This window comes from Ruditapes philippinarum, unplaced genomic scaffold (genome assembly GCF_026571515.1).
Source record: "Ruditapes philippinarum isolate M1 unplaced genomic scaffold, ASM2657151v2 ctg7670_1_1_1_1, whole genome shotgun sequence".
NCBI classification, from domain to species: domain Eukaryota; kingdom Metazoa; phylum Mollusca; class Bivalvia; order Venerida; family Veneridae; genus Ruditapes; species Ruditapes philippinarum.
Window position 1 is genome coordinate 15,647 of NW_026855863.1, and position 27,856 is coordinate 43,502.

Here is a 27,856-nt window from a genome sequence, read left to right on the forward strand (position 1 = left end):
ACAAAGTGCCGTACCATATTGCTGAGCTAGGAAGTAATTGATTTCATAAAACAAAACAAAAATACTCTTCCAAAGAATAAAAACATAAACCTAGTTTATATTTTATATGGATAATGTTTAGTATCGTTTTTTGTTTTTAATCAACATGTTCTTATAACTAATACATGTACATGTTTTTATGGGTGTCTTGATAACAAAAGATTTGTTGTTTGATTTGTGAATCGAAGTGCTGAATCGTGGTTAGGATCAGATCATCACTCATCCGACGATCCACACCCCTACATATAAGGGTATAAAACTATATCTAAAGAAATATCTAAAGGAATATTTTATAAAATAAAACATTTAAATTATGCTGATGGCTGATTCTGCAAAAAAGACATAGATTATGTCTGATATTTAACAAATATGAATATTGTATGTAAACAGAATAAAATGTCAGGGGACAAAATATTATTCTATCTTCTTAAAATGGCTTATTTGTACAAGCAACTTCCGCTCTTAAGGGTATATACAGGCATATTTCTTCCATACAGGTATTTTTGAAGTATTCTTTTTCAAAATTCAAACATTAATTTTGTAAAACAATAGGCATATAGCTTTATGCACTTTGAATCCCTATCAAATAAGTCGCCTCTTACAGTCACACAGGGATAAACAGTGGCTGCAATTCTAATGCCTCAACCCTTAAAGGCTGCCAAGCTCTCAGCCAAAGGGGAAGTCGTAAATAAAAATTAACTACGTAATACTTACTTGTAATATTTTATTTGTAAAATTAATGCTGTCAGCTGGTTCAAAACATTTCCACAGTCCATCACAAGCTATTATCACATATCTGTTGAGAATATATTAAATAATAAACATACCAATTGGCAGTATTTAATTCGAATTAAATCTATATAAATGTAATTCAATAATCAAATCTGTTTCAATGAACAGAAGGCATAACTTGTACAAATTTGTTGTCTTTTTCCATCTCTTTTACAGAGTTTGGCATCAGTTGTAACAATATATGAGTCAGAAACTGGTGACTGCAAGTACTATCTATACTTAGAATCTGTGACAGTACTTACCAGTTTTTCCTAAAGTTGCTGTCAAATACTCAACATAAATCATTTGAAATAGCAGCGTGGGACTTAAAGCTTGACAAGTATTTGATGTCAACCATATTGTCATAGAAAAACACCTTTTCCATACCCAGGGCTGGAATTAAATGTCTTTCAACTCTATCTTTTCAGCACTGGTAATAGTTATTACATACATTAAACAGGAGACAGAATAGAAAATTAGGTATGAGAATCAAAATAAATGTGTTATGTGTGAGATTGAGTCTAAGGTTATTTGTTCCGCAGTATATTCCTTGCATTAACAGCAGTTTTTAACCTTATTTTTATACATGTTTAGCAATAAAAAGATTTGTCTAACCATTCCAACTGTTAAGAATAAGAGTTAGAACAACACGCTCAACTCTAGTAAGAAAAGGTGTATACCTTTGTGAAAAAGGTAACTTAAAATTACATGAGCTGTGCCCATCTTGTAAGAACAAGTGTGTAAAATTTAAACCAAAGTAGTTTTGGAGATACCAACTTGCAAGCAAAAACTTAACCAAAGTGTAATGATGATGCTAACACCAGGGTGAGTACAATAGCTCTCAGCCTCTCCCAATTCTCTTTATAGTCTAGCTAAAATGGTGGTGACATGGCAGAGTGGTAAATGCATAACCTAAAGATTGCTGGCTGATTGGGTTCAAACCACGACAGGGGCAAGCTGTTGTTTCCGTGAGCAAGATATTTTACACTCATTGCTTAGTACTGGTTGGTACCAGGAACGAATTCGAGTGTGTTTCAATGTGCTTATAGCTTCCAATACAATCAAACTAAAATAAATTACCAATAAAAAACTTGACACTGTTAAAATCTGAGCACATATCGAAAATAGTAAACTATGATCACAATGTGTTTTATACCTATCATTGTCAGTTATAGAGCATTTCTTCACATCAGGTGTACAGGTAACACCTAGTTTTTTATACTGACCATCCCCTATTGACCTAGATACTTCCAGTACACCCATTACACGACCATCCCTGTAATAACCAGATAACACATAGTACAATGAATGAAAAGTTAAACAATATAACACTTTTTATACAAGAAATATATTTCTTAGTCCAATCATATTACGTATATTTCTATGACTTACTGAACACACAGTCTTATTGGAAGAGAAAGTATCTAACTACAAAGATATCATCCATGATCAAACTTTTGTTAAAGGAAAAATTTCAAACGAATGAAAAAACAAGACTAACTAGCAAAATTCACCCTTATATCTCTGTTAAAAGTTTAATGAAAATAAGAAAAGTTTGACACCAGATAAATCATGACAAATGTACAGGTGTAAGGATTGTCAAACATTCTTTTTCTCTTAAAAAATACAAACTTTAAGCACATAGCATTCTAGATACTTTCCTAAACAAGATAACCAATATGGTGTTAACACTTGTCTGTTAATAAAGATATAGTATGCTCATGCTTGAGTAAAATATCTTAATCACAGAAGTTAATTGAAATCTATGAAATTCTTACTGAATACTGTAAAATCATCATTATTCGTGGGGTGGGGCATGAATTTTCCTGGTTTTCATGGGTAGGTCAATCCACAAATTTAAGATCCGACGAAATTTTATCCCAACAAATACTTCTTGCCATGTCTCTATTCTTTATATCACAAACATGCATCAACACTTTTCCGCTGATTTTTGTGTCATGAACGCCAAGAGGCAAGGATTAAATTTATTGATGAGCGCTGTGTGATACGTAAAGATATGTACATGCCGTAATAAAATGCACGGCGATTAAGTGTAAGATTACTTTGCATTAGGTTATTTATTTTATTTTTTTACAAGAAATTGAAAATCCACGAATTTAAGAACCCTCGAAAATGCCCGTTTTGATAAAACCACGAAAGTTCATGCCCACAAATATAAGTGAATTCCCATTATATCTAATTCAAATAATACAACAAATAAACTATGTATTGGAAGCTGCATTCCCTGTTACAGGTCAAGTAAAGTTTTCCTCTCTTAAAAAAAATGCCAGTTTTTTTAATAACACTATACATGTGTATTCATATTGTGACCACCTATAGTGAACAAAACATATTTACTTTGTGTGAAGTCAAAACGTATTTATTTTATATTTATAAAGAAGCTGTGTAGCAATTATCAACATTTTCAAATATCAAACTTGAGCATAATATATCTTTAAAGGCAATGATAATAATTTTGATACAAAAAAATCTTGTTTAAAAGGGACAAAACTCTTAACATTGCTAGATTAATGCCCCTTGTCTTTCAATGATAATATAAACAAGTATTCCAAATTTCATGTTGATACTCACCAAAATATTTGAATAATTGGCCACATTATTGTTTTTGAATGACAACAATGATGAAGCAGCAATCAAAACAGCTCCATTCTTTTCTTCAGTACAGGCAACTAAAAATCTATGAAAAAAAAATGAAATAAAAAAAAACAATGCCTTACTTGACATGACCCCCTTGTTTTTGTATTCTCATTCTCTCATCGTACAGGGAGGGATTGTGGGGAATACTGAGAGGTACAGGAACACATGTCTTAGTGTCTTCTTTATAACGACATAACACTGCCTGAAATTACATCACAATATTATCTACTGTTTACAGAAGACACTTCATAATACAAAAGTCATTAGTATATCAGTGTTATTCATATACAGGATATTGAATAAGTGTAGGTTTAATACTAAATTTATTGAACAAGTTGAATAAAATCATATTATGCGGGCTTCTTCCTCACAAGAAAGAACCCAAAGTCCCAGGCAGGGATTTGAACCCAGTGGTGAGAGGCAAGTGGACCTTAACCATTCAGCCATAGATGCCCTTAATAATCACTGACTTGATACCAGAGGTCATAAAAGGTATAAATACAAAAACATCCAAAATATCAAGTCAGTAAATGAACAGTTTTTTATGAATCAGCAATTGTGATTGAAGGAAAGAAATAAAGATACATGTATTTGCTTCACTGAAAAAATTATCAGGAATATGAAAAAATAAATGTTATTGAACATTTCGACTGTTGTCAGCAACAGGTTTTACCCACATGACCAGCGCAGACCAAAATTAAATTTTCCCTTATATTAATGTATCAATAAATGGCTTGAACTGCAAAGTTTAATAGAGGTGTTATATACCTGACCAAAACAGGTGCTTTCAATCAAGATAAGTAAAACTGTTAAACATTACATTTTTTTAATATGCTATAATTATGAAAATTCATATGTTAGATTATATCAAGAATTTCCTTTATTATTTAGGAGAATACCTATAAAAGCTAAGAATGGTCCACAAAGTGACAAAGTATTTAAAAAAACATACTATTAGAAAAAAATGAAAATCTATTTAAAAGTTTCTTTTTAGTGGGATCATGTTTTACCTTGCACCAACACAGTAAAGGTCATATGGTGACTTTCCAGCTTTACTCATATAGGAAGATTATGTACCCCTCCATGCATTATTTTAAGCACAAATGGGCACCAGAGTAGAACCCCCACTGTAAGCTTTTTAGATAGCATTCTCTAAAGAAAGAAGACAAAGTCCCACGCAGGAATTTTAACCCACACTGGTGAGGGGCAAGTGAAGTCAACAACCGTAACCATTCAGCCATGGATTCCTCTATTTTAAGAATCACTGACTTGATACCAGAGATCCAAAATAGGTACAAATACAAAAACATCAAAAATATCAAGTCAGTAAATGAACAGTTTTTTATGAATCAGCAATTGTGATTGAAGGAAAGAAATAAAGATATTTGCTTCTCTGAAAAAATTATCAGGAATATGAAAAAAAAAATGTTAATGAACATTTCGACAACTGTCAGCAACAGATTTACCCACATGACTAGTGTTTTGAATGTTTGATTTGGGTTTTACTTCCCATCAACACAGTAAAGGTCATTTGGCGACGTTCCAGCTTTACTAGTGGAGGAAGACCTCAGGTGCCCCTCAGTGCATTTTTCAGGCACAAACTGGCACCTGAGTAGAACCAGCAAAGCTAGCTGGATAGCTTCCTCACATGAAAGACTCCAAAGTCCCTGCCGGGATTCGAACCAACAGCGATGAGGGGCAAGTGGTTTGAACTCAACAACCTTAACCACTCGGCCACGGATGCCCCCTTTACATGACTAGTGCAGACCAAAATTAAATTTTCCCTTATATAAATGTATGGTGTTGTTGAGATTAAAAGATGGAAAAGTCTATAAAAGATATTTAGGTTGGTAATGGTTAATGGTACCTGGCTGTCACCAATGTTGGCAATATACATGGTTTCATTAATGAGGAGAACCAATATAGCTGTGGTACCATCCTTCCATACTGGCTTCCTGTAATCACAAATATCATTTATTACTAAAATTTCAATAAATATATTTAATTCTTAAATAATCCATAACATTCCTGATTTTAACAAATATACAACAGATCCTTCTATATAGATCTATATTTGTAAATTGTCTTATGATAACACTTTTTTTTCACACTAATATTTCATTATTATCCTCAGCTATTGGATACATGGGGATCCATATCATATGATAAGTAATCAACAATATCCTTTTTCATGACATTAAAATTTATAACATTGATGTCAATTTAGCACAAGTTGAGTTATAACATTTGCTTCATTATATTGCCTTTTAAATATCTATAGTAATATAAAAGCTTGCATATGTAGAATTTTGTACATTAGTACCAAATGTTTCTAAAACTCAAAAAATTATTAGTGTATCAAGCTATATATCTGTTGCCTGAGGTTAACAAAATGAATGTTTGGCTTTCAGGTAAGATGCCCCTAAAGGGCACAATAAGGAATTGTAAATTTCACAACATAGGTCTCTTATATGCCCAAAAGGACACCTATATGCAAAACTTAAACAAAGTTACGAATTATGTACATTTTTATGAACTAAAGCTTGTTTATTAGAAGGGTTCTTTTGCAGAAACGAAGAAACTCTAAGGCCATCCTTAAAACAAGAGCTGTCAGAAGGACAGCGCGCTCGACTTTTTTAGTGCTTGCCTATAAAACAAAACTTTGACAGTTAAGGGCACACAAGACTTTAACTAGGAATTTCTAAGTACAAATCAAGAAACATTTTCACAGAGTTATCTTCTCTTGCTTACAGATAGGTCTCATGATGGCACATAAGAACTCCAACTTCCAAAGTAATATCTCAAATGGTTAAGTCAACAAGTGGACAAGAATGAAAATTTTAACTGAGTTTCTAAGTCAAAAAGGGCCATAATTCAAATAAAATCCTTAACAGAATTACCTTCTCCTGCCCATGTTTTGGGACCATGATGGTAAACAAGTATTCCAACTTTCAATTTAATATCTCAACCAGTTCAGTCAAAAAGTTGACTGGTACAAAAAAGTTAACCAAGATTCTAAGTCGATAAAAAGGCCTTAATTTTTAAAACAAATCCTTGACAGAGTTACCTTCTCTTGCGTACAGATGGGGGTAATGATGTGAAATAGCATTAAAAGTTTCAAAGCAATATCTCAAAGGGTTAAGGCAATAAGTGGATTTTACCCATATTCAATGTATTTTCTAAGTCAAAAAGGGGCATAATTCTGTCAAAAACCTTGACAGAGTTATGTCCTCTTGTCTGTTGATGAAGGTCGTGATGGTAAACAAGTATGGTCAGTTTCAAAGCAATACCTCCAATGGTTTTGAAATAAAGTGAGGTGGTACAAAAAACTTAACCAAGCTCAATACACTTTCTAAGTCAAAAAAGGGCCATAATTCTGTCAAAAACCTTGACAGAGTTATGTACTCTTGTCTGTAGATGGAGGTTATGATGGTGAACAAGTATGGTAAGTTTCAAAGCCATACTTGTAATACTTCTGAAATAAAGTGGGGTGGTACGAAAAACTTAACCAAGGTGTGACGCCAACGCCGACGCCGGGGCGAGTAGGATAGCTCCCCTTTTCATAGAAAAGTCGAGCTAAAAACGGTGTTAAACTGCCAATAAACACTGGTTAGAGACTACATGTATATGCAGATAATTTCGGAACTCTAAACCGGTGTTAAATAGCCAAAAAGCACCACTGAAACTGATACTATTTCCGAATTTGCACGGCATGAATTGAGTATTCAATTCACTTACGATTTTGTTGCTTGTTTCAGGAAATCCTCATCTGTCTTTTTGAACGCATCAATAAAAGCTTTCCTTATCTCTTTCTCCACTACTGTTATATCACCTGTCAAATGTAATAAAAAATAATCATTTATTAGAGTAAACAAGAAAAAAAATTCCAAAAATAAATAAATCAATTCCACTTCAATAACTGTTTGTTTCAGGGGCATGATTCATTTTATTTATTAACTGTATCCTTACTGTAACTGTTAGTGATTAGTCTTCACCACCTGTATAAAAACTGAACTTAGATAACTTACATTTAAATTTTCATCTTGATATCCCTAAAATGATAATGGACATATTAAACAACCACATACAAAATGTACATTTGAGCCGCGTCACGACAAAACCAACATAGTGGGTTTGCGGCCAGCATGGATCCAGACCAGCCTGCGCATCTGCGCAGTCTGATCAGGATCCATGCTGTTCGCTTACCAACCCTATTACAAGTAGAGAAACTGATAGCGAACAGCATGGATCCTGATCAGACTGCACGGATGCGCAGGCTGGTCTGGATCCATGCTGGTCGCAAACCCATAATGTTGGTTTTGTCGTGACGCGGCTCAAAATTTTAAGTTTAAATTTACTGTAGAACAATGCCATAATTCGTTACATTTGTGCAATAGCTGATTAACTCCTATTAAATTTAGAAGGACTTTATTATTTCATTACTACACTAAGGGGACGCATTGTGTATGTTTAAAGTACAAAAGATATTATGAAAATATCTCATTGCTGAAGGATTACCCTTAGGAAATTTATCTCGGAGATTTTTATGCAAATTCTCTGATGCAAACCTCGAAGCTCTGACTCCTCCATGTCCGTCAAACACGCCATACATGGACACTCTGTAACTGTAAATCATAAGAGGAATAAAACAACTAGTAATTTCACAGAAAATTTGTACACAGTAATGTGACACAACCTTTAAAAATGGTAATAGGTACTATACTTCTCTTAGTAACAATATGGATTAAAAAGAAAAAAAATACATATCTCAATCTGGCAAAATGAAGTTATTCTTCTTCTTTTTTTTTTTTTTCTTTTTTTTTTAAATTTTATACTATAATTATTTTCTTATTTACTTTTAAAAAAAAAAGTTTTCTAAAGAGAGGATCTATAAGTATTTGGTATATATGATTTAAGATCACCTTATTTCAGAGCACCTTATTTCAGTGATGGATTTAGCTGTGAACTTACAAGACATATATTTGGTACAAAAAAAAAATCATAATAATAACCATGTAATTACACTGGCTGTAACTTTGGCATAAACACTGTAATACCCTGTACTTTAAATGAGGAGGTGGGATGGATCTGGCATATTTTGTGTAAAATCCTTTGGAAAACATCATTATTATAACATCCCTGCTCTTATATTAGACTGTAGATCTGGTATATAAAACATTATGTAAAAATTTGTTTTTTATAGTATATAAATTTGGTTTATAACAAGCCAAAACTTACATAGAAGAATGTAGATTAGGTATTTCTGATGTAAAATCTTGCATGATAAGATGGGCGTCTTGCATATCCTCTCTCTCTCCTTGCCTCTCCACAATATAGCTGTCTATTTCATACACTACTCCTACATAAACAAGACACAAGATGGTGGTAACATGGGTCAGATTAAGTAAACAATATTCTGAACAATAAATCAAAATAAGTTGTAGTAACTTTCAAAGGCTTTGTATTTTGCTATGAGCAGCATGCGAGTACTACACTGCGAGTAGCAAAATACATGGCCTCAGAAAGCTACTACATGTACATCAAAATTATCCTTTTATTATATACCTATTTAATTTTAGACAAAAAGAGTTTCAATATACTTAACTTCTTTTAGTTATTTTTGTGACGGATGAATACAAATTTTTTGCAAAGAGACCACACCTTCGATAGATTTGGTTCTCATTTCCAAATGCTACGAAATACACAGCTAAGATGTGAAACAACATGAAAAATAGTCCAGCACTTCATACTTCATGTTTCTCCTGTTCTTACTTTTGTCAGTAACTACAAGTTGACTGTTTTGAGTTTTCAATGAATAGTTGCGAAAATGATATACTTTATGGCTATGTGCATAGGGATCCACTACAGACCCAAAAACAATGTAAGGTACATACGAAATATGCTTTCTAAAAGTTACTCCACTGAGGTTTTTTGACATGATGGGACTAAAAATATTTTGGCAAGATAAATGTACCATTTGATGTAGGTTTAGGCCACTAATATTTGTGCAACATTTCAAATCATTTGCGCAATTCAATTTTCCAGAATAATTGTTCAAATTGTAAAAAAAAGACCCAAAATTTAAAGCATTTAAAAGCTTTTCACTTGAATTGGGCTACGAAAAGCATAAAAATATGATTTTCTATCAATTTCAAAGTATTTTTCTTAACTATCTTTGCATATATTTTTGTATAAAGTGCCCCAGCTCATTTATATAAGAAATTCAAATGTTATGTTTTTAGGCTTTTAACAAAAAATGATGAAAAACCTTGGAATTACCCAAAAACTAGTTTTTCCATGTTAACACGTGCCATAACACCTAATTTTGGTGAAAAATTGTTGTTTTTTGACATTTTTTATTTCTTTAATTAACCTTTTACCCCATGTCAAGCATATTGCGAAAAATGGCCATTTTCATTGAAAAGCCTCCTGTAACAAGTTCAAACTGCTATGAAACTATGAAAACTGCTTCAATGCTGATGAAACTTGGCACAAATGTTGACTAGACCATAGCCTCTGTAACAGCATGCTCAATCGTAAATTTCCTGTTACCATGGCAACGAGGGGACGTCTCAAAATTGCCAAAAATCACTATTTTGCATTGTTTTTTCCATCAAAACTGATTTCAAAGTGCTGCAACTTTTCAATGAATTGAGATAGAGTAAAAGGCTTTTCAGCGTCGGTTACTAGTTACCCTAAGATCGACCTGAGGCCATTTTTAGCCTGTCCCATGTCCAAAATTTTCTTGGCGATGAGGGGGGACTCCGCTCCCCCCTTCAAACCCCCCCTCCCCAAACAGAAGGGGGCACATCCCCCTTCTGGCAACCCCCAGATGTAACATTTGGATGGGGGACGGCGCTGAAAAAGTGGTCACTTTTTTTAACAACATTTCTCAAACGAAAAACAGTGTTTGGGGCCTAAATAGGGCATTTTTTCACTGTTTGAGGCCTCAAAAAAAGGTGTGGGGGCAAAAAGCCGTCTAAACACGATTATATAAGGGAAAAGGTTAAACCTCTGTGGAGTCCCTTTAATAGCTCCTCTCAGTGCCAGTGAATTTCTTTATTAAACAAACAGTGCATAAATGCATAAATGTAACTAAGGGACAACCTTGTCTTTGACAAAAATAATATCTACATTTTACAGTGCTAGCCTACCTAGCTTTTGTTTCTTATGTAAATCTTCATTGGTACTTTCTTCTTCCAGTTTATGTTTCCCATTTCCTGCTGCACATGATTGTGTTGCCTTGGTAATAGACTGGGCATCATTTGGAACAGATGGTGTTGCCTTAGTAACAGACTGGGCATCATTGGGTACAGACTGGGTTGTTTCAGGAGTAGACTGTGTTGGTATGTCATCATACAGGGAGAGGGACGTGTTGCTGGTAGACCACGGTTTTCTAGAATTATCCTGTGTTGGTAATTCATCATAGAGACTTGTGTTTGCTGACTTATTACCTCCTAAGGATTAAAAGAAAAGCTGACAAAGTTAACAGATGTTTGAACATTGAGCTCAAGTGTCAGTTTCATGTGGCACAGAAGCAAAGTCACAAAAACTTACCAACAATGTGCCATGAAAACTAACTTTTTCTATTAAAAATGTTAATGCTGCAAAGTTGCAGAAAAAATAGTCACTGACATGTTTTTTGTTTTTCTTTCTTCAATTTTGGTCACTGTACCTAATTGAGAGCAGATATATGACATGAAAATGCATAGTTACATAAATAATGAATATGAATATGAGTAAACAAAATTAAATTCCATAGTTCATAGTCACAGATAACTAAGCTAGTGCACTTTAAATTATGTCATGATAATCATGTTATTATAAATCAGTCTTGTTTGTTTTGTTTTTTCTGGTGTTATCTTTTTCTGAATTTGTTCATATCTTTGTGGTACTAGCCTGTGTTCCAGTCTGTCAATTTTTTTTATTGATACTATCATAAACAGGAATGAATATGAAATAGCGTGTATGTTATGAATAAGCAACAAGGGTGCCATAGTCACAAAATACGCCTGTTTACGAAAGCTTTAGATGGAGATGAGGGCATTATGGATAAGTGTTATCTAGCAAGCAAGTTTTTATCCATGGCACTGTGTTGTTAAATGAACCTTAAAACAAATCAGTAGGGAAGATATGCACAGGATGTGTGACCTTGACCTTGGTCGCAGGGACCTGAATTTTATGCACGGCACTCAGCCTCACAATGATGATGTGCCAAATTATATTGAAATCCCTCTATGCATGTAGAAGTTTTGCTCCAGGCAAGTGTTTTGCTATGAGCTCTAACTGTGACCTTCACCTTTGACCTAGAGACTTGGTTCATGTGCAGGGCACTACGTCTCATGGTGGTGAACAATTCTATAACTTAACATTAAAATTCCTCCATGCATGTAGAAAATATGCTCCGGACAACATCTGGATATTTAATCATCTCCAGTGACCTTGACCTTGCAAATATTAACCTAAATTAAATGTGTCACACCTGTAGTCATGATAGTTACCATTTGTGCTACAATCCATCAATAAATGATGACTAAATGGTCCCTATACACATCTTCAAATTTTTATTTGAACTTTGACTTCTATGTGTAACCTTGACTTTGGTCGCAGGGATCTGAATTTTGCGTGCGACACTCAGCCTCACAATGGTGAACATTTGTTCCAAGTTATATTGAAATCCCCCTATGAATGTAGAAGTTTTGCTCTAGACAAGCGTTTTTCAATGAGCTCTAAGTGTGACCTTGACCTTTGACCAGGAGACCTGGATCATGCATGGAGCAATAAACATCATGGTGGTGAACATTTCCATAAAGTATTATAAAAATTCTTCCATACATGTAGGAGATATGCTCCAGACAAAATCTGGATATTTCACCATCTTTAGTGACCTTGACCTTGCATATATTGACCTAAAGTACATGTGTCATAGCCGTAGTCATGATAATGACCATTTGTGTTACAATCCCTCAATAAATGATGATTAAATCGTCCCTATACACATCTTCATATTTTTATCTAAACTTTGACCTCTATGTGTGGCCTTGACCTTGGCTGCAGGGACCTGAATTTTATGCGAAACACTCCGTCTCACAATGGTGAACATTTGTGCCAAGTTATATTGAAATCCCTCTATGCATGTGGAAGTTTTGCTCCGGACAAGCGTTTTTCAATGAGCTCTAAGTGTGACCTTGACCTTTGACCTAGAGACCTAGTTCATGTGCGTGACATGGCTTCTCATAATGGTGAACATTTCTATGAAATTTCATTAAAATCCCTCCATGCGTGTAGGAGATATGCTCCAGACAAAATCTCGATATTTCATCATCTTTAGTGACCTTGACCTTGTATATATTGACATTAATTATATGTATCACAGCCATAGTCTTGATAATGACCATTTGTGTTACAATCCCTCAATAAATGATGACTAAATGGTCCATATACACATCTTCATATTTTTATCTGAACTTTGACCTATATGTGTGACCTTGACCTTGGCTGCAAGGACCTGAATCTTGCGCGCGACACTCCGCCTTACAATGGTGAACATTTGTGGCAAGTAATATTGAAATCCCTCTATACATGTGGAAGTTTTGCTCCGGACAACCATTTTTCAATGAGCTCTAAGTGTGACCTTGACATTTGACCTAGAGACCTGGTTCATGTGCCCAACACTGCTCTTCATAGTGCCATTTTTTTTTAGTGGTGAACATTTCTATGAAGTTTCATTAGAATCCCTCCATACATGTAGGAGATATGCTCCGGACAAAATCGGGATATTTCATCATCTTTAGTGACCTTGACCTTGTATATATTGACCTAAATTATATGTATCACAGCCAAAGTCTTGATAATGACCATTTGTGATACAATCCCTCAATAAATGATGACAAAATGGTCCATACTCACATCTTCATATTTTTATCTGAACTTTGACCTCAATGTGTGACCTTGACCTTGGCCGCAAGGACGTGAATCTTGCGTGCGACACTCCCCCTCACAATGGTGAATATTTGTGCAAAGTAATATTGAAATCCCTCTATACATGTGGAAGTTTTGCTCCGGACAAGCATTTTTCAATGAGCTTTAAGTGTGACCTTGACCTTTGACCTAGAGACCTGGTTCATGTGCGCGACACTGCTCCTCATAGTGGTGAACATTTCTATAAAGTTTCATTAAAATCCCTCCATACATGTAGGAGATATGCTCCGGACAAAATTGGACGCCGCCCGCCCGCCCGGGGCGTTCAGATAATACGTCCCGTTTTTCAAAAGGGCGTATAAAAACTGTGTTATAAATAAGCAAAAACTATCAACTTCTGAATCCTAGGCTACTGTGGTACATGCAGATCCACATAACAGGCTTTCCTGGATAACTAACCAGCAACTACCAATTCCTTCACAACAGACCTTCTACCACAGTATCCCACATGATTTCTAAATCAGCTGTGAAAGACAAAAGACCATTAGACACAATGTCAAGGACCAATAATCATAAAGAAGTAAAGACTCACTTGTGGATTAAACCAGCACTCCAGGATTTCTCATCCAGTGCTCTCCCTATTGAGCTTATTAAGCCAACATTACATTACCAGATGTATCTGACGTAACATTGCATACTAAATAAATTATTACCTGGTTCAGGTAAGTCATCAAAGAGATCCATTCTAGTCTGCAAAAGCAAAACACTGAAATAAAGAAGTATTAAATATTTATAACTTTTTGCAATACATCTACATATTTGTATGGAAAAACCACACTGAATTTTTATCAGTTCTTACCATCTAGACTAATGATGAAAAATGATTGACAACTTACTGTTAAAGGACTTGACTGGTGACATTTCCAGGGTCCCGGTTTCCAGGGCTTTTGGTGCCTTAACAGACGAATGGACCCTAATTAAACATTGACTACACACACATTCTTTAATTTAACCAGGTCGTCATCAACAGTCAGGCAAATATTTTGACCAAAAATGTCTGGCTCTTAGTGGAAAAACAACCCCCCCCCCCCCCCCCCCCAAAAAAAAAAGTGTTTCACTGATTAGCAAACTGACACTTAATTTGCCCCTTATGCAAGATGTGGTAATATACAAACATACATTAATTTTTAATTAACCAGATAAATGAGTCAAGACAGGCACGCAGTCAAAAACAACTTAATCAACTTATTCAGTTGCAGCTTGCTTTTTCTGATAAATAACATTTAAGTTGTGATTTACCAGTAAATTCAAAATCGACTCGAAAAGCGTGTTGATTTGTGCTGTAGGAAATAAGCCAATTAATTGAAGACTTTGCATTTTCCGATAAACGTAAAACTGTAAAAAAAAAGAAAATGCGATGTCTTTCAAAGGATAGGAGTTATCTACAATTCCGTTACAGTGCAGGACATGTTCCGGCCTAAGCACTTTGAAGCAATCGATCTTGTAACTGTGTAATAGAGGGGTTTTGCCAACCAGGATATAAGGCACTTCAGAACGTGGAGGGTTATACTTCAAGTCTGCAGAAATTTATGCTATATAAAGACCAAATAAACTAGAGGTTGTGTTGTGATAATTGTAACGACAACTGAGCATGCCCCAATACCCCACTGAAACCGACCAAATTGGCCGCACAAATGGCAAAATCGTAACAACGGGCCTGTTATTACTAAAAAATATCACTCAAACTTTCAAAGATTCCTGTAAGATCGCGAAATTATATGATAAATCATTGTAACACTAAATAATTTAGGAGATTATTGATATCATTGCAAATTATAAAATTTGAAATACGTGTTGTTCCGCAGAAATGTTTCTTTTACAAGCGTATAAAATCTATCTCGGAATATCATGACTTAAAACCATTTTCACCTGTCCCCACTATTTTGTAGCAGTTGCTTCCCTTGAATTTCTCAAATACTCTTCTAAAAGAAGAATTTTGTCCAGTTCCAGTGCGTTGCAACTGATGAAATTGCACAATAATCATCCAATTAAAAACGATTGTTTTTGGTGTGAAAGCTGTGTAATATTTTTTTTCTACTTTTTCCTTTTATCGATATCCCCGATAAAAGTGCTTTTTTGTGTAAATGACATACAGTATCTGTCGTTCAAGATCGAAAGTTGGATACAAGAAAATCTGGACCTATGGTTATGGCTTCTTGAGTTTTGCTTTGAAATGCTTTGTTATCAGTTTCGCTGATCTTATCCCGATTTCAATACAATTAATTTTTCATTGCCTTCAATTCTATCCCTATTATGAAAAAGACTTTGTTCTGTGATCTCTTTAATTCTGGGCAAGGCTTAGGGGCCTATACTGATTTTGGGGGGTGAAGTGTCTTGAGGGGTGAAGTGGCTTCAAAATTTGAGGGGTGAAGTGTCTTGCTACCATACTGATAAAGTTAGTGTATTACTTGCTGGTCCAACAAATTATGTGCCAGGGATTTTTATAATATTTGACGGTCTCCATTCGCTGTATCTAATATCAGTTAGATTGGTCAGACTGTTGGGACTATTGTATTAAGGCTTGTCCAACATAGAGATTATACTATTACATTCAAGCAGCCTATATTTGTCTTATATTTTAATAATTTTATTTACTAGTTTTCTGTTATATGTATAATTGATACTGAATGGAAATTTGTTTGTTTCTTATTTTATTTGAATCAGTTTAAAGATCCTGTATGTCGTAATTGAGGTTGCATACCACACGTATGTACATGTATGTAGTTAATGCTGAATGAGGGTCCATCCACCCTTTCGGGCACAAAATGCAGCTTTCGCTGTCGAGTACGGACCCCGGACATGTCACCAGTCATGCCCTTAAAGAGTTAATTTTGAAGCACAAAGTGGTGATAATTTACCTCCATGCAATTTCCACGGAGTATTAGCCAAAGATATGAATTTTGAGCCAAAAGTAGGTCTTTGTACGGCGGTCAATGAGAACCTAAATGTACAGTAACCTGTGACAATATGAAAGGGTAGCCCTGAAAAGGGCTGTTGGTGCCAGCAAAAGGCCTGCCGTTCAAGCCGTCTAACCGTGCTAGGGGCTCACGCACCCTAGCACACCGTCCTCGTCGACCCAAGCGCCTACTTTGTAGGGCCACTCCCCTCGGCTTTAGTCAGGACATCGGCAGCTGGTCCGCAGCACAAGTTCCGATCTTTTTTCGCCGTCCCCAGTCTTCAAATCTTCTGCCGATGCCCTGTGTCTTCTCAACGACGTACACGTACCGAGGGGAAGAGAGAAGACTGAATATGTTGCATACCACACTTTAAAAGTGAAATTAAATATATGTGTATAATTATGCTTATAAAACAATTTTCAAACATCAAAGAAAATGTAAAATATGTACTACAAATATTTGTACAAATTATACGTAGATCTAATCATTTAAATATATGCATTCATTTATTTATAAACAATTGTACTTAAACTTTATAGAAAATATTTTTTATTACCTCCCTTTATTTACATGAAATGTTAAATTCAGTAATATCTATATAAATGATGCTTTTTGGAACTTACAAAATTGATAAATCTTAATTTGACCATCATATAAAACCATAAAAAAATGTGTTGCTGGATATCTAGTCTTATAAGTAAGCACATGACAATCACATGTAATAATATTATGCTCAAATAGTGTCCCGATTGTATCATATCACTATATTACTGGTTCTGCTTTCCGTAACCAATTTATGTGACTTTTATTACAAATGCTATATACATTATTTAATTTAATACATATTGTCATGTACCCCATTCAGGGTTTTTTTTCAAGGATTTTGGGAACATGACCCATACCTTTTGGAATTTGGAATTTCAGCGATGTTTTGTTAAAAATTGGGAAAATTTGCATGACTTAAATTTTAAAGTGATTAAATGACTACAAAAAATAACTGTCTAGGATGGCATCGGCAAATATTTAAACACCATAACAGTGAAGAAGCCCTTATTTTCAAAGATTTTAGAATTTGTTATTCAATATTTTTATTTTTAACTTTTCAATTGGCAATTTTTTCCTGTTGATTGGGAAAATAATATACTATTTTCAACTGGGAATATGACGGAATAGCGGCTATAAAATAAGCCAAAATAAATTCCCTGCCATTACATGTCTTAATGTAACACAGCTGACAGCTGAAAAATAATACATAATTCTCGTTAAACTTCATACAAAGCTCCTCCCAGTTATGGTCAGAAACGATAATAAAATTATTGCAGATGTAGATATTCAAGATATATAATGTTCACACCTGGAAATAATGATAAATGGATCTTCCTAAAAACTTGTGTCATAGAAATGTTGTGGGTACTTCAACACACATGTTTCAATTCTAGTTTTTTATGTAAATACATTGTATAGTGAGTTTGCTTATTTTTATTAAAGGTTAACAGTTAACAATGGACAGTCAAGAAAATGTTGATGACACTAGTGTGCCTACAGTTGAAAACAATGAGACGTTATTAGAGAAGGATAAGGAGTCTTCAATTTTACCAGTTGCAGAATCTCCAGGTCCTGTAGTTAGCGACATGGTAGATGCAGATTTAGTCAAAACTACTGAACAGTTTAAATTTAATTTCAAAATAGGTAAAAAAACTAAAAGTATGTCAGAAGCGGAGAGAAAAAAGATATGCAACATGGTTGAAGGACTAGCTAAGTATAATGATTTAGGGGGCTTGCCAGATCCTCATCGCCGAAGTTCTTTAAGTCTATTGATAGATTCAGAACTAGCAACTTTACATTCCAGTGATGGAAATAAAGGTGATTCACATGACAATAATACTGATAAAAAGCCTAATAAGACTGGTGTACATGTAGCTAGTGTTAGTGCTGAGAAACAGTTACAGTTTGAGACCATGTTAAAGGAAGATTTGACATCAGTAACACATGATGTAGAAGATTTACATATTTCAACTGGTGCTAGGCCTAAGATTAAAGTTGAGTCTGAAGATAATGTGAGGCAGGTACAGAAAGCTGGCAACCAGCAAGATCAGACAGAAGAATCCAATAAAGGGACACCTAAGAAGAAGGGTGAAAACAAAAAGTCACCTAAGAAGAAAGGTACATTATAATTTAAGTTGTTGCTAATATGGTATTTATGTACCTTATTATGGTATATGTTATGAACTTGTTGCTATGGTGTTTATATATAACATGTTATGTAGATATTTTACTTGAACTGATAAATGCAGTTATTTATTGTAGTACATTAATTTTTTCATACCTGTAAATTTTCTGGGAAGGCTGTTTTCCTACATGCAAATTTTATGTGGAAGGCATTTTTCCTACAGGTCTGCAAATTCTATAGGAGAGTTTTGTACTTTTTACACTATGTTTTTATTTGATGGGAGAGCTTTTGTCCAGTAAAGTTGTTTTTGGTTCTACCCTTCTTGTTGAATGAGATCAATCACTGTGATTTATCAGTAGGCAGTTACCTTAGCCTAACAGCTGTTCCCTGTACTTACTTTTTTCTGCAAGTTACTGACATCTTCTCTATATAAAACATTTAAAACAGTGGTTACACATATTATTGCTGTCAACATTATCATCAACATCGTTCTCAATTTATTTGCACAAAATAGATGTCAGATACAGGCCTTTTCCCAGTTGTCAATAAAAGTTGACATTTCACTATTTAGTCTTGAAAATTTTCAGACATTTCCAGCTCAGATCAGTTTTAAGGCAATGGGGCAATTAGAAAGACTGGTACCATTTGCATAGCTTTTATCTTGGAAAATGTTTTTCTTCTTAATTTATATATTTTATAATGGTTACAATGTTACAATACCTAATTTAAAAATTCATGATTATGTCTAAGGCAAAAAAAAAAATGCGCATAAGGCACATGATAGGCAAATACATTGTAAACCTTTTACTGTAAAATCATTTTTATTCGTGGGGCACAAATTTTCGTGGATTTCATGGGTAGGTCAATCCAAAAATTTAAGATCCCACAAAATTTTATCCCAACAAATACTTCTTGCCATGTCTCTATTCTTTATGTTACAAACATGCATCGGCACTTTTTCGCCGATTTTTGTGAAATGAAAGCCCAGAGGCAAGGATTAAATTTATTGACAAGCCTGTGTGATACTAAAGATATGTACATGGAGTTAGTATAATGTGCGGCAATAAAGTGTAAGATTACTTTGCATTAGGTTATTTATTTTATTTTTTTACAAGAAATTGAAAATCCATGAATTTAAGAACCCACAAAAATGCCCGTTTTGATAAAACCACAAAATTTCATGCCCACGAATATAAATGAATGTGCAGTATTGTCTGTTCTCCATACTGCGATAGCACAACTGGTAGATTAAATAGATTAAATGCATTGGGGTTTTTATTTTTATTTTCAGAACTATAATTTTTTGTTTTTTAATGACTGTACATAATTACAGGTAATCAAGGTCAAGTTCAGTCAGGGAACCAGGAGCTTGGTTCCTATTCTCAACTATTGATGTCAATGGGGAAAAGACCTCCACAGAAAAAAAATGAGATGGTAAGAATGTTTTCTACAAGGTCAATCAATTTAGAGCAAAGTAGGACCACAGTCCCACTGGAAAAATGTCCGTGTTTTTTATTGCTTATTTATCTATTGTTTCAAATCAAATTTTCGAAAAGTAACGAAGAATAAGGATTTCATAGTTTATATAAATTTATTTTAGTTTGGTAGTGTTAGAAGCTATAAGCTTATTGAAAAACAAGTTTGACCCTTTAACCAAGTCTCCACTACTTAAAGAAGATAGATATATTTCATATTATGCTGGTGTTTGTAAATTTATTCAGTAAAAGAAGTTATATAACAAATGTTGTAATGCGGGTGAAAATCAGAGTCAGTCTATTCTGCTTTTAAATGGAGATAATTCTGAGTTATGTCACAGAGGTAAATCTGTATGACTGTATGAAGGTAGTCCAACAAATTTTGTTTTTAACAAGATCATTATGTAAACATCAGAATTTTCAAAATAAAAAAAAAAATGTGAACTCATCCAATGAGTAACTCTTTTGTTTAAGCCTTTACCTGGATGTGCAGGCTGTCTTAGTTGTATATTGATGGCACAGGTTAATTACTTTGTGTACCAGCAGGTAAAGGGTTAATGTCTATATTTGTATAATTTTATGTTTTAGATGGCTGTTACAAGTGACACTTCTCAAAATGGTGGTACGGCTAAAGGTCCACAGGCTGGAGCCGCACAGGTATGGCCTAAAATAGAATATTGTTTTTTTTCCTCCCACTAACCTACCAACAATATCATAGCTACCTAAAAAATTGATTGCCAACCAAACAAAAACTTTTTTTTTAAATCCATGTTATTTAGTTAGAAACAAAAATTTCTTAAAAGAAATATTGTTCCTACCTACCCTACCCAAATTAGCAAATGTGGGAAGGGAAACAAAGATAATTTTGAGACTGGAGATTTGTTACAGATGTATTGAAAATGTCCTTGTTCTGAATTTGAATATCTTGAGTTAATTTTCCCTCAAAACATTGTGATTTATAAGCTGTTGATAGGTACATATTTTTATGCTGTTCAATACATGTAAATGACTGATATATAGGAGTAAAATATATATTGTGATAATTACACAGTGTAATATATTATTTCACCATAGCCAAACTTTATTTTAATGCAGATAAATATTGTGTATCATCAATGAAATACAAATATCAGAAGAAATACACACCGTTGTAAGTGTAAAATAAGCATATTGAGAGCAAATGTTTGCACTTTCAAGCCCAAATGTAACAAAATTCTATAAACTGTGAAACACAATTTGTTGGACTTTATAATGGAAAAGGCATGACGCAATATAGCCAAAATCTGTAAAAATGAATTTAAAACACACAAGAAGCATGAAATAATGAAAATATTTACGAAATAGATATCACTTTTGAGTTCTTTTTTGTAGATTAATGCATGGTTCAAGTTCAGATGCACTGAAATACAATCACGAAGGCCAATAGGTCTGAGTGATTAATTATAAAGCATTTGAAAGATAAACTGTGCATTATTATACTATAATGCAAAAAAATAATATATATTCCAATCTAACATGCTAAAAAAAGGGAGAATTAATAAAAGTGTGTTGAATTGATAAAAATGTGTTGAACTACATTGAGCGTAGAAGTTATTTCCCTGATGTTGATTGGTTTATTCATGTATTATTAGTCCCCTACCGGTTTAACCGGAGGGGACTTTAGGTTTACCCTCCTTCCGTCTGTCTGTCTGTCCGTCTGTCTGTCTGTCTGTCTGTCAGTCTGTCAGTCCGTCAGTCCGTCCGTCCACAAAACTGGATCCCGCGATAACGCAAAAAGTACTGAAAATATTTTTATGAAACTTGATATATGGATAGATGGCAGTATGGAGATTATGCACGTCTTTTTTTTTTCTTCCTATGTTGAAAATTCTGGTTGCTATGGCAACAAATAGTCTGAAAATATGGCAAATTTAACACATAAACTGGATCCAGTGATAACTTAAAAAGTACTGAAAATATTTTTATGAAACTTGAAATATTGGTAGATGGCAGTCTGGAGATTATGCACATCTTTTTCTTTTCTTCCTATGTTGAAAATTCTGGTTGCTATGGCAACAAATAGCCTGAATTTCAAGATTTCTGATTTAAATTTTTCAGCTTTTTCACTATATGTTCTTTATTTCTTAAGGTGTTTACTTCAAACTTTAAATATAAGTTTCTGGTCATCAACCACATCATATGTGACAAGGCTTATAACTCTAGCACAAAAAATATCAGTATTACCTCCCTTGAACTTAGATTTTTTAGGGGAAAAAATGTTGTCTTTTTTAAATAACTTCTTTATTTCTTAATGTATCTACTTCAAACTTCATACATATGTTTCTTATTATCACTCGACATTTTTGAGAAGGTTAAATACTCTAGCAAGACTATTTCCAGAATTATGTCCCCCTTGAACTTAGATTTTTTTCGAGAAACTGGTATTTTCACTCCAACTTCTTCATTCCTTATAGGATTTACTTTAAAATCCCACATCGTAATAATATGACAAGGTTGTATAAACATAATTTCCTTACTAAGCATGGAAACTTAACACATTACTGTGATATTGTCCCCCTTGAACTTAGATTTTTTTCGAGAAACTGGTATTTTCACTCCAACTTCTTCATTCCTTATAGGATTTACTTTAAAATCCCACATCGTAATAATATGACAAGGTTGTATAAACATAATTTCCTTACTAAGCATGGAAACTTAACACATTACTGTGATATAGACAAACTTATTTTATTATGTTTTGTGGTTGATATTTTCAAATACAGACTTCATCCTCAAATTCATTATAAATGGCAATATACAGGAGTGTATGACAATTAAAGAACTTTTTGAGGGACCGGTAGGGGACTACTGTATTGCCCGCAATACTATCAAATGCTTGTTTATACTGTATTATGTAGATTAAATAGCTGACAGCCTTTTATATTTGGTTCTGAGTCTCTCCCAAAGTTTTCATATCAAAAATTAACAGTTGAATGTTTAACTTTGTGACAACTCAGTCAAATACGAAGATGGATATTAATAGGTTCAAGGTGAAGGTCAGGGCAAGAAAAAGAGGAATAAGAAACAGAAGGGGAACCAGGAATCAGATCAGCATCAACCTCAGAATGTAGAGGTAATTTTCTACATAAATAGTTTAATTATGCTTCACAAAGGGTGAGCATATACATGTAGTTGCCACTTTGTTCGTCCGTCCGCTACTCTTGCCGGGGACATAACTTTGTAACAACAAGAGATATCAATTCGAAACTTTGTAGGTAGATAGATCTTATTGAGTAGATGTGCAGTGCTAAAGAACCATAACTCTAAAACTATAACAGATATCAGCATGAAACTGTGTAGGTAGATAGATCTTATTGAATAGAAGTGCAGTGCAAAAGAGCCATAACTCTGCCTTGCTCAATGTTGGTGTTATTGCCCTTTGATATTTTTTTTCACTTTGAACTTTGTCCGAGACATTGCTCTAAAATCATAAGAGGTTTGTAGGTAGATTGATCTTATTAAATAGAAGTGCAGCGCAAAAGAACCTTAACTCTGTCTCGCTTGATTTTGGAGTTATTGTCCTTTGTTCATTTTTACACTTTGAACTTTGTCAAGGACAAAACTCTGACACTTCAAAAGGTATACTTTTCTGTGTCCAAAACCTACTCGGGGAGCATCACCTGGTTCAACCAGTTCTTGTTTATTGTGCATCCACTAATGGGGACATTAAGATTTGCGCTTGTCCGTCCATCCGTCCCAACATTTTTTATTCTAATTAAAACTGTTTGGTACCACATTGGTTATTTATCAGATTTTATTTCCCACATTTTATGAATAGCAGGAACAAAAATTGGAGAGGCCAAAGTCAGGAAAAAAAGGTGGGAATAAGGAGAAATCCCCAGCAGCAAGTAGTGATAGTGGCATAGACAGACCCTTGTCAGCAAGTAAAAACCAACAACAACAACAACAACAGCAGCAGCCTGCTGGGAAAAATAAAAAGAAAGGAAAGGGACCTCAGAACCCTAGTCAGGTAATTTTGTCCAGTGCAGTATATTCATGCTTTTTAACGGTTTTAGATATTGAAAATTAGAAGATATGATATGTTTTAGTTGTAATGAATGCCCATTTTAAAATTGTATGCTCTAAAATTTATTAACCAAACATTTACTTCTCAGTTATTTCATAGGGAATGAAATGTGTACTTGCATATTATAAATTATAGAGATTTGTTACATGTTGTATGTCCTATTTTAAAACCTGCCCTAAGCTTATAAAAGAGAAACCACTAGTGAAGGATTTTATTGGAAACATTTGTTTATACAGTGTCATATAACCTGTGAATATCATTATTACAAACATGAACAAAATGTAGCTTTCAAAAAATTACAAAAAAACAAGACAATTCAATTGTCGTATGTGTGATTTTAAGAAATATTTAATAGCATAATTATTCAGTTTAAGTCAAAACAAGCGTTGATTTATATTTCACAAACAGAAATCAATGTAAGTTTTAGTTCCTGTATTGTTGAGGGACTTTAAGAATGAAGTATGAATATATTATTCATCGGGCAGTTCCTGTTCCTCAGGTTGTGGTACAAAACATATTATCATGTTACAATAAAATTGTTTCTCAACTTTCAAGGAAATGCAGGTGGAAATTCCTCCTGGGAATCAGGGATCAAATAAACAGAAAAAGAAAAACAAACAGGGTGCTCAAAATACTGATAATAAAATGCAGGTAAGTCATTCATAATGTCAGACTAATATAAGTGTATGCTTTGATTTTACTATAAATTGGAATGAGCTTGATTTACATGTAATAGTGAAAATGTTCTTATTTATTACAATGAATCGATTTGAAAGAAAGAAATACAGAAAAATGAGAAAATGCCATAAAAATTTTCCAATTGAGTGCTTGTAGTGTTTGTGGTTGAATCTCCTAATCTCAGCAGCAAACTACATTGAATTCACCAGAGCACAGTTCAGCCACCAATTTACTTTGAACTTCACTAATTTAGATATTTTGTGTTTAAAAAAGGGTGTGAAATTGAGCGAGAAAATATACTTACTCAGCATAAGCTTTACATTTTAAGTACATTTATTTTCTGTTTCAGTCTGCCATTGATAGACCTACCAGTGCTAATAAACAGAAGAATGTTCAGGCAGGATATGTGAGACAGGGTTCATCAGACCAGAGACAGCAGGTTTTACCAAATTTTTATCATCAAAATTACAAAATTAAATTTCACTTTGTAGGCTGTTATTCTCTGATTAATTGTTCGGAGTGACTGGGGCCAAGTGGTTAAGGTACTTGACTTAAAACCACTTGCCCCTCACTGCTATGGGTTTAAACCCTGACGGGGACTTTGGATTCCTTCATGTGAGGAACCTATCTGGCTAGCTTACAGAACATTGGTGGTTCTACTTAGGTGCCCGTTCGTTCCTGAAATAATGCACGGAAGGGCACCTGAGGTCTTCCTCCACTTTATATGACTTTTTCAGCATGTTCAAGTAACAGATATTTTGACTGTTTATGAATTTTTCAGCATGTTCCAGTCGAAGATATTTTGACTTCTTATGAATTTTTCAGCATGTTCCAGTCACAAATATATTGACTGTTTATGAATTTTTCAGCATGTTCCAGTAACAAATATTTTGACTTTTCCTGGATTTTTCAGCACATTCCAGTCACAGATATTTTGACTGTTAATGAATATTTCAGTATGAATTTTTCAGCATGTTCCAGTGGCAGATATTTCTGATTCATACACTGAGATGACAGTAAGAGTGGCCAAACCAGAGCATATGTTCGTTATAGGTCCCCAAGGACGCCATCTTCACGAGATAATGATGGTTACAGGTATTATAGTGTATATTCTATAGTTAGCTAGACTACAATTGCTGTCGACTTTTTGCAGCAAAGTTTAATGTGATACTAAATAATAGTTAATTGTATTTTCTTTTATGATAGATTATGAATTGGAGATGAGAACTTATGGTTATAAATGAAGCTCTGTCATTGGTCAGAATTCAAAATTGTTTTGAGGAATTAACCAATCTGACAGAGAAATATCAAACTTTTATCTTCAAGTGCTGTGTACAAATAAAATGTGCATGAAAAATGGATGGGCATGGGTAGCATCCTAAATATGCCAGATTTCAGAGACATTTTGTCTATTATTGATTCAGTTGGATGGAACAAGGTTATTATTATACCATGAGTAATGTGAGATTGTAATTAAATTAACTATAGTGTCAGTAATGTTTGTGGTAATTTGTTGTTTACAATCATTGATTTTCATTCAATTCATAGAGCCCTAATCTGACCTTTTAATTTAATAGCAATAGCTTCTACCTCAGACTTGAACATGTGCTCTTTTGTTAACAAATATGTTGTGGTGAAATTCTTATGGTATCCACAAATCTGTTAATTAGAATAAGACAGGTTAATTGTTTATGCATTATAACTAGAAGCCTAAATAATTTTTTAGGCTCGCAACAACCACCAGGTCTGTTACATTCCTGTTATCATTTTGCACCAACAGTTTTAAGTTCGTCAAATGTTTCAAAGTTATATTATTACAGAAATCTGTTTTCTTGTACTTTATTGAATTTTAGAAGTCCAAAATTTTAGATTTGCTATAGATTTCTATTCTACTTGATTTTACCGACTTGTTCTAAGTTAATGAGTGTATGCATATATATATTTGGATCTTGCCTATTTATAAAGAATACTTAAAATAATCACTAGAAAATAATTTTACATACATGGAAATATGGTAATTTTTCTACATATGGATGTCTGGGAGAAAAAATTCATTGTGAGTTTGCCCTTAATCATTAACCAGCTAAAATGTGTGTAATGGATTTGCCTTTCTTTTAGTTTGGAACAGTCCATACAAAAATTAAGGGATTTCAGTATATAAGTACAAAAAAATTTAGCTATAAACAGTAAAGAACCTTATCAGATACTTTATACAAATGTGCAAGCTGGCCTCGCTTCATACTATAATGGTAAATGCTGGCACACTCATATTCTAAAGTTTTCTCACCATTTTGGGAATGTGACTTGCCCCTACGCCCCCAGAATTAGACAAACTTTGGAAAACTTGCTCTGTATTGCATGTATCAAACAAAATGAAGAAACGAAATATTGCATCATTCAAATCCTATAATATTTCACTTTTAAGCACTCTTTTAAATCTATTATGCAAAAACACAATTTTCTTTAACATAGTGCATTTAAGATGTCTTAAGATTACGATAATTTCATTACTTTTCTTCAGTTTTTGATGGGGTTTTTTGTAACTTGAATTGTAAGTTTTCTTCTTGAGATTGGGAAAAAATATAATTTTTTGAAAGGGAACATGACATCAAAATGGAATTAAAGCAAACCAAAAAATACCTGGATCCAGTAATTTAAGAGTTAATAAAGTACAAGAAAGCTTTTCTTTGTTGAGAAAAAAACAACATTATTTCTTGCTTTAGCTGATAATGACTTGCTTATTTAACCAGAATGCTGGCTTACTTGGCATACTGTTGACAGCTAAAATCTGTTATTTTGATACTAAAATCGCATGAACTAATTCCCTGCTCAAATCTTTGATAATTTTGATATTGAGTTTACCTAAACTAATTATGAATATTAAAAAGTTCAAGCAGTACAAGTTTGTTATGCTAATCCAGCTGAGTAAAATTCAACATGCACAGTGTAATTAATTGCTCAGTAGGTTTGAATTAGATAATAGTTGTTGATTGAATGAAAGTTGTAACATTGTCTTTATGTATTTATAATTTTGGGGTCATTTTGGCTATTGGTTTTTCTGATACTTTATCTTTAAGGATGTTATACTGTTAAGTGTGATGAAGAGAGGTTGAAATAGAAA

General features: G+C 33.8%; 2 protein-coding genes across 2 annotated transcripts in view; one reads left to right on the plus strand and one right to left on the minus strand.

Annotated features, from left to right (window-relative positions):
• LOC132744650 (integrin-linked kinase-associated serine/threonine phosphatase 2C-like) overlaps nt 1-15,361 on the minus strand; it is a 28,235-nt gene extending 12,874 nt beyond the window's left edge. Inside the window, exons 1-10 of the mRNA XM_060733409.1 lie at nt 15,319-15,361; nt 14,103-14,155; nt 10,623-10,925; nt 8,707-8,827; nt 7,987-8,093; nt 7,207-7,300; nt 5,336-5,423; nt 3,549-3,670; nt 1,967-2,086; nt 754-835 (exon numbers count right to left, since the gene is read on the minus strand). Of these exons, the coding sequence (XP_060589392.1) occupies nt 754-835; nt 1,967-2,086; nt 3,549-3,670; nt 5,336-5,423; nt 7,207-7,300; nt 7,987-8,093; nt 8,707-8,827; nt 10,623-10,925; nt 14,103-14,133 (1,068 nt within the window). The 5' untranslated portion in view covers nt 14,134-14,155; nt 15,319-15,361. The remainder of the gene's footprint in view (nt 1-753; nt 836-1,966; nt 2,087-3,548; nt 3,671-5,335; nt 5,424-7,206; nt 7,301-7,986; nt 8,094-8,706; nt 8,828-10,622; nt 10,926-14,102; nt 14,156-15,318) is intronic.
• An 11-nt stretch (nt 15,362-15,372) lies between these two features.
• LOC132744649 (uncharacterized) lies at nt 15,373-25,830 on the plus strand (the record flags this gene model as incomplete). The annotated part of the gene is given in 9 exon segments (XM_060733408.1): nt 15,373-15,467; nt 17,835-18,509; nt 19,850-19,950; nt 20,580-20,648; nt 23,014-23,103; nt 23,809-24,000; nt 24,613-24,708; nt 25,085-25,174; nt 25,707-25,830. Coding segments are annotated over 8 exon segments (1,423 nt in total), but the record flags the coding sequence as incomplete, so codon positions are not given.
• Nucleotides 25,831-27,856: the final 2,026 nt, after the last annotated feature.